The sequence below is a fragment of the Zea mays genome, chromosome 4 (assembly GCF_902167145.1).
Source record: "Zea mays cultivar B73 chromosome 4, Zm-B73-REFERENCE-NAM-5.0, whole genome shotgun sequence".
In the NCBI taxonomy this organism is placed as follows: Eukaryota; Viridiplantae; Streptophyta; class Magnoliopsida; order Poales; family Poaceae; genus Zea; species Zea mays.
In genome coordinates, this window is record NC_050099.1 from 37,185,002 (window position 1) to 37,198,421 (window position 13,420).

At 43.6% G+C, this 13,420-nt stretch overlaps 1 protein-coding gene across 1 annotated transcript; it reads left to right on the forward strand.

Moving 5' to 3' along the window:
- The first annotated feature begins 6,603 nt into the window (after positions 1-6,603).
- On the forward strand, positions 6,604-12,463 carry LOC100275557 (uncharacterized). Its single transcript, NM_001149611.2, has 10 exons — positions 6,604-6,821; positions 8,553-8,817; positions 9,436-9,642; positions 9,859-10,109; positions 10,286-10,502; positions 10,578-10,682; positions 11,106-11,378; positions 11,494-11,615; positions 11,771-11,890; positions 12,014-12,463. Exons 1-10 carry the CDS (start codon positions 6,736-6,738, stop codon positions 12,099-12,101), a joined length of 1,734 nt encoding a protein of 577 aa, NP_001143083.2. The 5' UTR covers positions 6,604-6,735; the 3' UTR covers positions 12,102-12,463.
- The last annotated feature ends 957 nt before the right edge of the window (positions 12,464-13,420 follow it).

The window sequence follows — 13,420 nt, forward strand, 5'->3', positions numbered from 1 at the left end:
ACCTTTGGACACTCAGGCCGGGAATAGTTTCTACTTCGACATTTGTGGATCCGAGCCTGAATCACCTGTAAACGAAGGCAAGCCCCGGTGCATTTGCCACCTCCCTTGCTATTTAAAAATCTTTCTCACTTGATTGCTGCATTAGGTGATAGGAGTTGCTTGATAAAACCATTCCTGCATTACCTTCCTTGAATTTGATTACCTTCCTTGATCACCTGTTTTACAAAAGCTTTTTAATGCTTAGCTTTGCTTTAGAAAAACAAAAGGTTTTGTTTTTACAAAATATGATGTGGCAAAAGTGGGTGGGATGTTTTTCGAAAATAAAACTTGATGATGGATCTATCAAAGGCCTTGATAGGTTCAACATCGGAAAAGATGTACCTCTGCCAGGTACCAACTTTGGGTTTGAAATGATTAAGCTGAGACCGGGCGGGTGACTTGCACGAGAAGAGAGTCTCGGTGTAGTGTCTCCGTCTGAGTCGATTAAGGACCGTCTCGATGTAGGCTTGTTGATCGAGGACCCTTTAGCTGGTCACATGCCTCGTCATGGGTAAGCCTTGCCTCGGGCAGACTAAGGCCGGAATAAGACAACACGAGATGGGCATGGAGCGGTGGCGAGAGTAGCGTGTACCCTCCGTGGCAAGAGGCTGGACGGTGGTGTATCTGTGCTCTCGGTCTGCGTGAACCTGATCCGGTCTTAAGAACCCCGGTGGCGGGTTGACATATGCAAGGGTTAAGTGCTACATATGTCGTGTGATTGGAGATCCTCAGCTGAGTATAATCGATTTGGATCGCCGTACCTTCGCGGTCATGAAGACTTGGTCACTACCCTACACGTAGCATTCCACTAAAGACGATGGGCTCTTGTTAAGAAATTGGCTAGTGCAGGACCAGTGATTGAACTAGGGTAGAAAGAACCCTAGTGCAGGTAATTTTACTTAACTTGACAAAATTAAAACTGGATTTTTAAGGATCCACTTTAGTAAGCATTTCTGCAAAACAGAGTCTTTGAATATTGAAAAGCCTTACCTTGACTCCCATATAACCAGCATACCCTTGAGAGTCTTTTCTTTAGTCGGGTAAGACTTGCTGAGTATTCCATACTCAGGGTTTATCCCTTCGTTGTTTTTAGGTGAGGAAGTAGCAGACTTTTGCTGCTTCTGTGCCAAGGTGGTTCCAAAAGAAGAAAATCAAGACTGAAGTGCGGGAGGACTCGGTCCTCCACTTAAGATCTTTTGCTTTTAGCTTCTCGGGAGGAGTTTGTGCCTCCCTGGTTTGTATAATAATACTTATATGCACTCACTTTTAGTCTGGTCTGTAATAACATAACTCAAGCTTGCTTTTGAAATAAATGTAAGTTTATGTAACTGCTTCCGCATTTCTTTATCTCTGATGTTCTGTAATGTCTGCCGGACGGGTGAGACGTTCCTGGTAAGGTAAGGAAAGATACCGAACTTGTCAAGTAGTTCAGGGGCACCTACAGGGTTGTCTGATGTCTGTGAGACAAGGACAACTGTAGGTGGGCCTAGTTACTTGGGAGGTTCCGTCACAACAACCTGGTGAAGGCAAGTGTCCTCTGACCCATTATGCCCTACATACTTTATAATTCACTATCTCGCATTACATTATTGAAACCTAAGGATTGACTAGTCTGTATTTACTTATCCTTGTTTACCTTTTGGGTTATCATGGTTAGCACTATGCTATTGCTTTACTTTAATCAATGACCATGATGTGAATATTATGATACGATGATGTTATCTCGATGATGATCTTGTGATACTTTAGGGGACTCAAGTTGTTTCCTAAGTACCTCTCCGTAAGGACTTGTTTGGGGAGTGACAACCCGGGATAATAGTGCAACCACGAGGGTGGAATGGGACGCCCTTAGCTGATTAATTAGAGGAACTAGAGGAGTAGTTGGCTTCGTCGTAGGGCCGTCAATGGGGTCCGGGCACAGTACTTGCTCTGCCGAGGCTGGTTGCAGAGGTTCTTGATTTGGTTTTGTTAGTCACCTTTGGGGAGAGCTACTGTGTTTATCAAACTGGAGAAACCTAACAGACGGCTATGACCTCAGGTAAATCTTTATAAAGGCTACATAGTGATACCCTGCCAGGCCACCTAGGTAGTGGTCAATGGAGATTGGCTCTTTTCGGGCAGAATGGGAATCACGGCTTGTGGGTAAAGTGTGTGACCTCTATAGAGTGTTAGAAAATAGTATATCAGTCGTGCTCACGATTAAGAGCGGCCTTGTGATCCTCTTTGATTAGAAGAACTTTAGTTACTTTTATGATGATGATTAATGATGATGGTATAATTATGATATCTGGTACTTCCTCTTAGAGGGAGTACATTTGGGTAATAACTGGGTTTATTACTAAAACTTGGCTCTACTAATAGTAATAAATCTTGACCAACTAAAAGCAACTACTTAACCTTAACTCACATATAGCTACTCCACTTTAGCCAAACGGGACATTTACTGAGTACGTTGATGTGTACTCACCCTTGCTTTACAAACCACCCCACCCCAGGTTGTCCCCATTGTACTCAGTGCTCAGGAAGAGATGCTAGCAACATGGAGGATTTTGAGTAGTTTCAGGACTACGGCGAGTTCTAGTTATCTACTACGCTTCGTATTTCCGCACTTTGATGATATTGATGTTAATGACTATGTTATAGACTCTATAGATGTCTTGAACATCTTGATGTAATAAAGTACGTTTCTGCTATTTACTTTGAGCAATGTGTGATGATGTCCAATTATGTAATCGCTGTGTACGTGAGTCTCTGATCCTGGCACGTACATGGTTCTCATTCGGTTTCCCTTCCAAAACCGGGTGTGACATTACAAGGAGATGAATAAAGCACGATCAAGAAACCATGCCAAAAAGCAACAACAAAATCACAATGTCACACTCTCTTGAGTCTCCTCAAAGCACTAATCACTAATGATCTTCAAACACAATTATGACACTTGGAGAAAACTTTTGATGCTTTTGAGTATGGATGGAGTGAAGAACTTGCTCTTTGCAATGAAGGTGAGTTGTAGAGGCTTGATTTTATTGAATGGAGGTGGTTGGAGTTGTATTTATATCCACCAACTACTTCCTAGTCATTGCCAACTTTCTGCCACACGCGGACGGTCTGCGCTCCTAGCCCGGATGGTCCGCCCCTGCACATCAACACCTGAAATCACAATAGTCAGCAGTAATGGCTATATCAATGGAATAAGTGCATTTAATGCATCGTTAGATGTCATGTAAAGCAGTCTCGGACGATCCTGCCATGCACCCCAAACGGTTCACGGGGACGCTAAAAATGAATTTTACCGAATCCGGCACCTTCGGGTTTTTTCTGTTTTTAACGCCCGGACGGTCCACGCTTGGTCTCGGACAGTGCTCTTCTCTCTTTCAGATAGACCGTAGTAGAAGTGTTGAGATTTACACAGTTCCTGTCTGAGGTGCATTGAGGAGTCACGGACGATCCGTCGGAAGGGTTCGGACGGTCCGCGCACAGGTGATTTTCCCAAAAGCGCTCCTGTCCGGAATAATCTACATTATTTCGGACAGTCAATTTAGAAATGAGATGGTTGGACTTATGCACATGTGAATCAATCAACTAGGAAAACTAGCTAGTCTATAAGGTTGTGATGGTCATCAAGGTCCAAAATCAGTTAGAGAAAATGGTAGACGCCATTTCCCTTTCAGTCCAGTTGAGCGTCATCGTCGTCGTCATGCTGCGCCAGGTCGTCCACCTATTGTGCATGTCCTCGTTCTGCTGCACGTCCTCCGTCATATTGTTGGTCCTCCTCCCCCTCCTCGTCCTCGGCCTCATCTCTCGTACGATGCGTTTCACCATGGAAGATCCACCGAGTATAGTCTAACGTAGATCCATTCTTCTAAATATGTTCTCCCATGGTCTTCTTTGTTTGTCTTTTCATGTTGGCACATTTGTTGCCCCGACATGGGACTAGACTCGCTCTTTTAGCAGCTTTGCCAAATGCTCGTTCCAAGAAAGCATCGGTCTTTCTAATCCATTCAGGGGTGACATCATCACTTCTTACACAGGTCATGTACATTCACTCACGGTTCTCCATCCTCTAACATATATAATAGCATAGTGTAATATAAACATGTAATGCATGTACACTACGTTCCTACCTTATAATAGGTGAGGATACATTCTAATCCCACACGCGGTTGCGTAGATGGGGTTAAATTCCATGCTCTACTCTGATCCAAGACAGAATTTCGGTAGCACCTCTGCGTTGTTCTCCAAATACACGTCCTGGCAGGGAGAGTGTGTATCCGGAGAACACCAAGGAGGTGACACCGACACTTTGTCTCGGATTGGAGTAGAGCATGGAAACTAACCACATCTACGCAACCACGAATTGTCTAAAAAATGTGGACAATTGAAAACAGATACAAACTTAGACGACCTTCACATGAAATCATAAAACTTCTACGGAGGTCGGCTAGGTTTGTACACATAGTGTGTGACAACTTTGCCGAAACATTTTCAAATTTTTATCAGGGTCTCTACATATGATATCATGACATCTCAACAAGTTTAATGATTTTCTGACTTTGTTTGTGTTTTATACAATTTTAAAACAACTGGATCGCAAGTTCGCGGTCATGTTTCGTGAACATGGTGTTCGAAAATTCTGGTACATTCCTAATTTAGGCCATAACATGTGCTTAGTAACATGAATATCATTTTTTCATTCACTATTTTATATTTTTCGAGTGACTTGCAGTTCAAATTGTATATATTCGAAGAAATTCAATTAAGTGAACTAAATCTAGTAGGTATATCAAACACTTTGAGAAAATGTGCCAGAATCGAACATGTAGGTCCAAGGACTATATGAACACGGTACAAAAAGTTTGGGAGAAAAGAAAAAAAGAGCAAATAAATTTGCCGAGTGTCAGAAGAAGACACTCGGCAAAGCATGTTCTTTATCGAGTGTCTGAATGAAAAACTCTGCAAAGAAGTTAATTTGCCGAGCGTGTGACTAGGACACTCGGTAAAGTTAACGGACGTCAGCTGCCGTCGGTAGCTGATGGTGCTTTGGCGAGCGCCCACTTTTGCTGAGCGTGGGGCTCTTGACAAATTAAGATGTCTTGCCTAGAGTCGTTTTCATGTCGAGAGTCGAACTCTCGACAAAGACGCTCTTCGCCGGGTGCTTTACTGTGCCGAGTGTGGCACGTACTTAACAAAGTATATTTTGCTAAGTGCTCGATAAATTGCTCTCGACAAAGAGCTATGTATTCGGCAAAGAGCCGGATTCCGGTAGCGGCACTAGTAAAGCGCTTGCTGAGTAAGTGTGTGCAATGTAACCTGACCATTCACTTCGAGCGTCATTTCGTCATTGCCCCCAACCTGATTTGAGCAGCGATATTGTGATAACAACAATACTGTTCAAATACAAGTGAATTTTCTATTAATTATTTCCGCCAAGCGTTTCTATTAAATACTGGTCGATGTACACAACCAAATAATAGGCGCCTTCTCTAGCCCATGTCTGCACCGACACGTTTCCCATGGTTCGACGCCCAGGGACGGGATCCTAGACGCGCACCTGATTCGCTGTCCTGTCCTCTTCCCTCTTCTTCTTGGGCCACAAGTAATGGTTTGTACGCGTACGCACATGCAAAATACTCCGTACTTATATCCAAGTTGCATGTTGGTTAATGTGATTCGCGTTTGACTGAATTCTTTGTAAATGACATTCACATTTATAACTCTAAGTATCTACAACTAATTGAACTTAAGATATTAAATATAATACTATGTTAGAATTGTAATTGTTTTTTTGTTGAACAAAGAAACAATTCAATCATTCATCGTTAATAGTATCATGAGAAAGAAAGGGAATATCTCCAGATTTACTCCATGATTCTAGAACACACTGCTGGCCGCCCAATTAGAAGAAAAAAAAGGCGAAAAGGGCGAAGCTGCCAGCTCTCCCACATGACATGACACAACGACCCAGGAGCGGCACCAGCACAGCATGCCAACCACGTGTCCTATTGGCCGCTTGGCGGAGAAGAGAAGGAGAAGCTGCACCAGCCGTCTCGTAAAATACTACAACGTAGTGCTCCCTCCTTCGTAAATATATGATAATAAATATATTATATAGTTGATTTTTTTAAAAAAAATTAGCCACTCATCTAATTTAAAAAATGTGTTATCATTTATTTTTTTAATTTGTTTTATCACTTAAGATAGTTTAGATTTAACATAAAATTTTATATTTTTAAGATAAGTGGTCCAAATTTTCGAAAAAAGATAATGTTGTCATATATTTGTGAGCGAATGTAAGTACCCATTAATAACTTGGATGTGAATTTTAAGAGTTTGGAGACGTAGTAGATGACAATTTCTGCTATCTCCCAGACCCCCGGCGGCCCCACACGGCAGCCACCAACCTCGCTTCGCCGCCAGCCACGGCCACGGGCAGGAAAGAAAAAGGGCTGGCGCGAGGTTCGTTGGACCAGGAAACCGCGGTCGGCGGAGCTCTCGCTCTCGCTCTCGCTTCGTTGAAGGCTCCCCTCTTCCTCCAAGTATAAAGGAGCCTCCTTTCCCTTTGCCGTGCTGTGCCGCGCCTGCCATTCTCCTCCCGAGCCTTCTCTTCCTTCACGCCTCTTTGCCGCAGCGCGGGTGGGTCGTCGTTTGCTGTTTGTTCCGAGATCACCGGAGCCAGCCAGCCAGCCAGAGGCAGAGATGAGGTGGTCGGCGTTCCTGTGGGAGGCCGCGTCCGGCCGCCGCCCGGGGGTTTCCAACCTCCTCCTCGTCGTCGCAGCCGCCAGGTAACTTCTAATTACCTGATCGATTCATCGCCCTCTTCTTCTTCCTCCTCCTCCGCGCCCGCCGGCCGCCGCCGCGCAGCTCTCTGTAACCACCTCTGTTTTGTACTAGTACATATCGCCCTGTCTCGGGGTCCCTGAAACGTGCATTGGGATCTCGCGACTTTCTGCGACCGATTCCTCTTCCGTTTCCTGTCAGGAGATCCAGTCCAAGGGACTTGTGCCGTAGTTCCTCCCTCCCTGCTACCTTGTGGTTTCGATCCCCGCGGATCTTGGGAGGGCAAGGGCAATAGCTGTTCGCCTTGTGTCCCGGCTTTTCTCGCCTTCTCGACCTCTGAAATCTAGCTTGCCCTTCTCTCAAGTCTCAGCTGATGTTAGATTAGCGAGATGAACAACAACAAGAACAACAACAACAAATAGAATTGCGAGTAAAAGAACTGTTTTGCCAATTCGCCTCGCCTAATTCGATAAAATTGCAAATCTGAGGCGTCCCCACGCCGTCATGGGCACTGCTCTAGGCATGTGAATATTCCGTGGTGGTCCTTGTGCGGATGCGCCCAAGAACAAAAACCTCGCTTTGCTTTCTCCGCTGCATGTGAATTGTGATGTGAGTCCCCCTGCCCAGTCCCCACCCCCCACGTCGGTCGTGGTGGTCAGACTCCAGCTCTGAATTTTCAACGCTGGATGGCCCATGAGACCAGCAAGAAAGAAAAAACTTTGACTTCCATTTTCTATATTCCGTAGCAAAACTAATATAATACAAGCAACATATGCAGCTTTAAAACTATTAATTAAGGTGCTAACACGTTGACGTCAAGTCTTGCCCCTCGGATCTACCATCCACGGCTGCGTGCCATGCCATCTCGCCCGAGAACGATGCACCCTGCACTCCGCCAAGACGGTGGATCCGATTCACAATATTTGATTTGATGTTAGCACCCTAATCATTTTTACACTGGATATGTTGCCATATAAATGTAAGTTTAAACTTTGAAGCCAACAGCTTTAGCTCATTAAGCTCACGAAGCTCGTTAACTGCACGAGCTCAGCAAGTCGAAAAATATTAATGAATCGAGCTAGCCGATTCGAGCGAGCTGGCCGAGCTGTGAGTTCTTCATATATCCAACCCTGAACAGCATCATGTTTTATATCATTTCCTTACTACAGTATCATGTTCTCTGGTTAGTATTTAATTAAAGTAAAAAAATGCGAGAGGTCGTTATGGTATGGCCACAAACCAGAGTAGTGGTTACAACATGTCAACAACTATTGTTTGGTGTGTACCGAACTAAACGTGGAACATGCTGCTGCCTTTCATAAGTACTACGCTTTCCCTTCTTCTTTGGATTAAGAATCTGCATAATTTGCTTGTTGGGCATAAATTCAAAATGAAACACTTAAAATGTATAGAAAATAAATATCCAAAAGAGAACTACTTATACTGCTGGGCAACAATGAGGCTGCCTTAATGTAGAATATATACAGGTCACATTACATTCTCTAAGAATAGATGTCTGAACCAATTCTGTGACCTCATAAATCTGTCACTATGTCCTTTTTTTTGGAAATGGAAATATCGTTCCGTCCTTTTGCATTTGCATGCATACAGCCTTACGGCTCAAAGCTCAAATATTACATCATCATGCAACAGCTTGTAGTTCAAACAAACTTCAACTAAATCATGTATTATATTTATATAGCTCACAGTTGCTCACAAGTTACTGTACCTGGCAGTAGCGGAGGTCTCGTCGCGTACGCCGACTCCGGATCAGATGCTGCTGTCGAGCAGCCGCAGCTTCCTCCGAGGAAGAAGGTCGTGGTGCTTGGGACTGGTTGGGGCGGCACGACGTTCCTGAGGAACCTCGATAGCAGACTGTATGATGTGCAGGTTATATCTCCTCGGAACTACTTCGCGTTCACGCCGCTGCTCCCGAGTGTCACTTCTGGAACAGTTGAGCCTAGGAGCATTGTGGAGCCGATCCGTAGGGTTTTGGAGAAGGTATGCTGTTCTGCAGAGTTTATTGTGGGTTCCTTCTCACTGCTAATAGGTTCTAGCATTTACGTCATCCCGCGTGCTTCTCTCATTCTTATTTCAAAAGAGTCATTGGCCATTTTTAGATCATTAGATTAGATGCCGTTCTTCTGCCTTAACATAGGATTTAGTTGTGAACCAGAGCAGCTGACAATTGTCAGTTTGCAGTGAAGGTACCAGTGCATCAGTGCTGTGGACATTGTATGACTTGAATGTTTATGTATAGTGGTAGTTTGATTATTGTTTTGTCTAGCAGCAGCTTCAGTTCTCTGTCTAAACTCATTGAATACTGTTTACTGAAAACATTAGGGCGTTTTGTTTCCTCTGATGAACCATTGAAGTTCGGCATCTTTCTGACCTTGCATCTTGCACCTCGGCAAGTTGGGTCCCACACATACAATCAGTGGATGATTCTTTTCATTTGGGAACAACCATGTTTCGTTTTCCCCTTTTCTAAACATGCAGCAAACACTATTCGTGTTTGAATCACTCCAAAATATTAAACACTAGCATGCTAACTCAATCAGATGATTACATTTGTTGCCAGTGGACTGATATTCATTTGTTGCCTCTTATGCCTAACAGAAAGGTGGAGAAATCAAATTTTGGGAAGCAGAGTGTTTCAAGATTGATCCACAAAGCAAGAAAATCCATTGTCGCTCGAATGTTGGGACAAGCCTTGAGGGGAATGGCGAGTTCTTGGTTGACTATGACTATCTCGTGGTAGCAGTTGGGGCTAGGACAAATACATTCAATACTCCTGGTGTGGTAGAGAATTGCCACTTCTTGAAGGTAACCCTCCATTATGAATGCAGGACTTGAATTCCTTGTATATGTATGTTGTTAGGTCCATATCTGTAACTTGTCTACATGGAAATGAACCATATCTAAATTCTTGACTTATCTTAAGATAAGGATTTCATTTTTTTTAAAGATAATGTTTTACATACATGATTTTTTTTTCATTCCAAGCCACATCGTTTTACTCATTTTGTACTTTAATTGCAGGAAGTAGAGGATGCTCAAAAGATCAGACGGAGTGTGATGGACTGCTTTGAGAGAGCAAGCCTCCCCTTTCTTAATGAAGAAGAGAGGAAGAAGAATCTTCATTTTGTTGTTGTGGGTGGTGGACCTACTGGAGTGGAATTTGCAGCATCTTTGCATGATTTTGTTACCGAAGATTTATCCAAGCTTTACCCCTCGATTCAGCACCTTGTCAAGATATCGTTGATTGAAGCTGCAGATCATATACTGACCATGTAAGGCATACGAATCTATGTTGTTTTTTCATCCTTTTGATGTTTTACATCGGGTTTCACATTTTATGTTTTTGTTCCATGCCATGTTTAACTATTGCCCCAACAATTTCTCGGCATGTTTACCTGGCGTAAGTTACATTGTTTACTAGACTAACGGTTGCTTGCATTTCCTGAAGGTTTGACAAGAGGATAACTAATTTTGCTGAGGATAAGTTTGGAAGGGATGGTATTGATGTGAAAACTGGATATAAAGTTGTGAAGGTTTCTAAGGATGATATTACCATGCAAAATCCTGCCACCGGGGATATTTCAGTCCCTTATGGGATGGCTGTCTGGTCGACTGGTATTGGAACTCGTCCATTCGTTGTGGAATTTATGAAACAAATTGGCCAGGTAGATATAAAATTCAACTGTCCATTTACTATTCTGCATTAAGTTGACCATCTGAACATTTATCTGCATATATAGGCTAATCGCCGTGTCTTGGCTACTGATGAATGGCTAAGGGTCCGTGAATGTGATGGTGTCTATGCAATAGGTGACTGTGCTACAATAAACCAGAGGAAAGTAATGGTATGTAATGAAAGCTTATTACTTGTCCGTTTGGATTTGGCCTGAATTCTTATTAGTCCCTTCAGGAAAATTTCAGTAACGGTATCTCAGCAATGCAATCTTTTGCACTGACCTATATATGGAAATTTCAGTACTAAATTCATAGGCTTTGTCTATTGGTTCATAAGAAGTGAAATGCATGAAAAAATATTCCCTCAAAAGAAATTCATAAGCCAATGTTTCTTAATAGGAGTTCCCATGGAGGCCACTGGTTCACTTCAGATATGGTTGGTACTTCATAGGGAACTTGAATGTATTATTGGCAATCCAGTGGTCCAGTGTTGATTATCTGTAATACACGATTTGAGCTAACTAGTAGTATATGTTTTGCTAAACTGTCGTCTGCCTTCACGTATTTATGATCTTGATGTGTAATTGTTGCAGGAGGACATTTCAGAAATATTCAGAGTCGCAGATAAAGATAAGTCTGGAACCTTGACTGTGAAAGAAATTCAAGATATCCTTGATGATATCTACGTGAGGTACCCGCAAGTACAGCTCTACCTTAAGAGCAAGCAGATGAACGGCATCGCTGATCTAGTGAGGAGCGCCAAAGGAGACGCTGAGAAGGAATCCGTGGAACTGAACATCGAGGAATTCAAGAAGGCTCTTTCGCTCGTGGATTCACAAGTCAAATTCTTACCTGCGACCGCTCAGGTAGTGTTCTATTACTCATCAGAGCTTCAACTCGCTTAACAGCTCCAAAGCAACCGAATCGAATCGAAGGATCACCCTCTTGTCCAAAATTTGACTTGCTCGTTTCTCTTGACAGGTCGCATCGCAGCAGGGCCAATATCTTGCTAGGTGCTTTAACAAGATGAAGGATGCTGAAGAAAACCCTGAAGGCCCAATCCGCATCAGGGGAGAAGGCCGCCATCGCTTCCGCCCCTTCAGGTTTCCTATTCCACCACTCATTTGCTCAATGTTTCCATAGTTGGCTCTTCACTCTGATCCAAATGCTGTTCGCCATGCCTTTGCCCTCCTCCAAAAGCATCAACTTTTTTTTCTGTACAGCAGCATCTAATGCTATTGCTTTTCTGACCCTCCAGGTACCGGCATCTGGGCCAATTCGCCCCACTAGGAGGGGAGCAAACTGCTGCACAGCTTCCCGGGGACTGGATCTCCATTGGCCACAGCTCCCAGTGGCTCTGGTACTCCGTGTACGCAACGTAAGCGTCTTTCCCCCTTCCATGACAACAAAGCAGATCGTGCTGCCACTCTTCTTCCCCATATTTGTGATCCATTCATCGTCAGTAGTACGTCTAATGATGTTCCCTGTTCTCTGTGTTCAGCAAACAAATCAGCTGGCGCACGAGGATGCTGGTGGTATCAGACTGGACACGCCGATTCATCTTCGGAAGAGACTCGAGTTGCATATGATCAAGAGGGAAAAGATTTTGCTGTGACATATATTCAGATGAACGAGGCCAGTACAGCCTCTTCCCACTTTTTTTTTAGTCTGATTTCACATAAATGTTCCCCTTTTGTTGTTAGGGAAGAATCTGACTTCCCCTGCACTTTGTATAGTGCACCACGAAGAAATTCCTTTGTACCTACCTTTTCTTTTTGAGAGAGTTGCACTGCACTTTTGCGGTCTGAGTAAGCTCAGAATTCTTTTAATAGCTATTTTTTCTACCACTAATATGTGATATGGAGAAGGGTCAGTTTGGACCTGATTTTGTTGTGTGAAATCCTGTTTTGGCTACTCATTGTGTGCTGAACTAGTGGTTCAGTTGGTTACATGAATTTTCTGGCACTTGGTAAATTGTTGGTGGTGTCGAAAGTTGGTAGCCAGTACTTGATACTGAGCGAAATGGTATCTAGTTGAGGTGGTTAAGTGGTCTGAGTAGCACTTTTTCAAGTCCTGCTACACTAAAACACAGGTCTAAGTTCTGGTCACGGTCGTTCTCACATAGGATGCGGTGCCGCTGTGTATAGATAGGGCAGAGGTTGGGAGGTTTTCTCGATCTGTATGAGAATGTCTTCTTCTAGTTATAATACTGTGGGGGCGGTCTTAACCCTCCTTAGACGGTCTTAACCCCCCTTAGGCTAGGCGGTTTTAACCCCCTTAGGCTGACTGCAACGGAGCAGGTATCCCGCCATGCAAAGGTAATTTGCGTGTTCATACGGCACTGTAGACTCTAACGAGGCAGCTATACGGGCAACAAAAATGGCAGCCAAGAGAGAGGAAAGGTAGAATGGCTGCCACGACACATGCCAATCAATTTGATTTCTTTGTCTCTGACTAATTGGTCCCATGTGCAGCTATTTTGCATGGTCTGTTACAAAGTTAAGATTTTTAGATGGCCAGCCAAAATTGCATGGGCATGCAAACATTCAAATAGCTGGCCAATATGGCTGCTATGTGTTGGAGTCAGTCTTAGGTCGAGTACTCCGTACTGACATTCTGGGCTTCTGGCAAGTTCATCAAGCAACTATGAGCTGAGCTGATAATGCTGTAGTTGAGTTGCACCATAATCTTATGCAAAACAACTGTCTGTGTTTGTATGTATATTTACCGATAAATTTCTTTTAGCTGACACCATTGATCGTTACGAGCGTCAGTGGAGCAGGCAATTCCCTCGAACACAGGGCAAGATAGAGACGTAATAGAGAAGATATATTCCCGATGAACACGGACGTTGCAGCAAAACAGGAATTGGTCCAAATTCTCTGGTAAACTTCAACATCTCCGATGA

Bases quoted from the DNA above. Each gene is read 5' to 3' on its own strand.
- LOC100275557 (NM_001149611.2), top strand. From the start codon at position 6,736: ATGAGGTGGTCGGCGTTCCTGTGGGAGGCCGCGTCCGGCCGCCGCCCG. The intron at 6,822-8,552 runs GTAACTTCTAAT...TGTACCTGGCAG, and splicing joins CTCGTCGTCGCAGCCGCCAG to TAGCGGAGGTCTCGTCGCGT. The intron at 10,683-11,105 runs GTATGTAATGAA...TAATTGTTGCAG, and splicing joins TAAACCAGAGGAAAGTAATG to GAGGACATTTCAGAAATATT.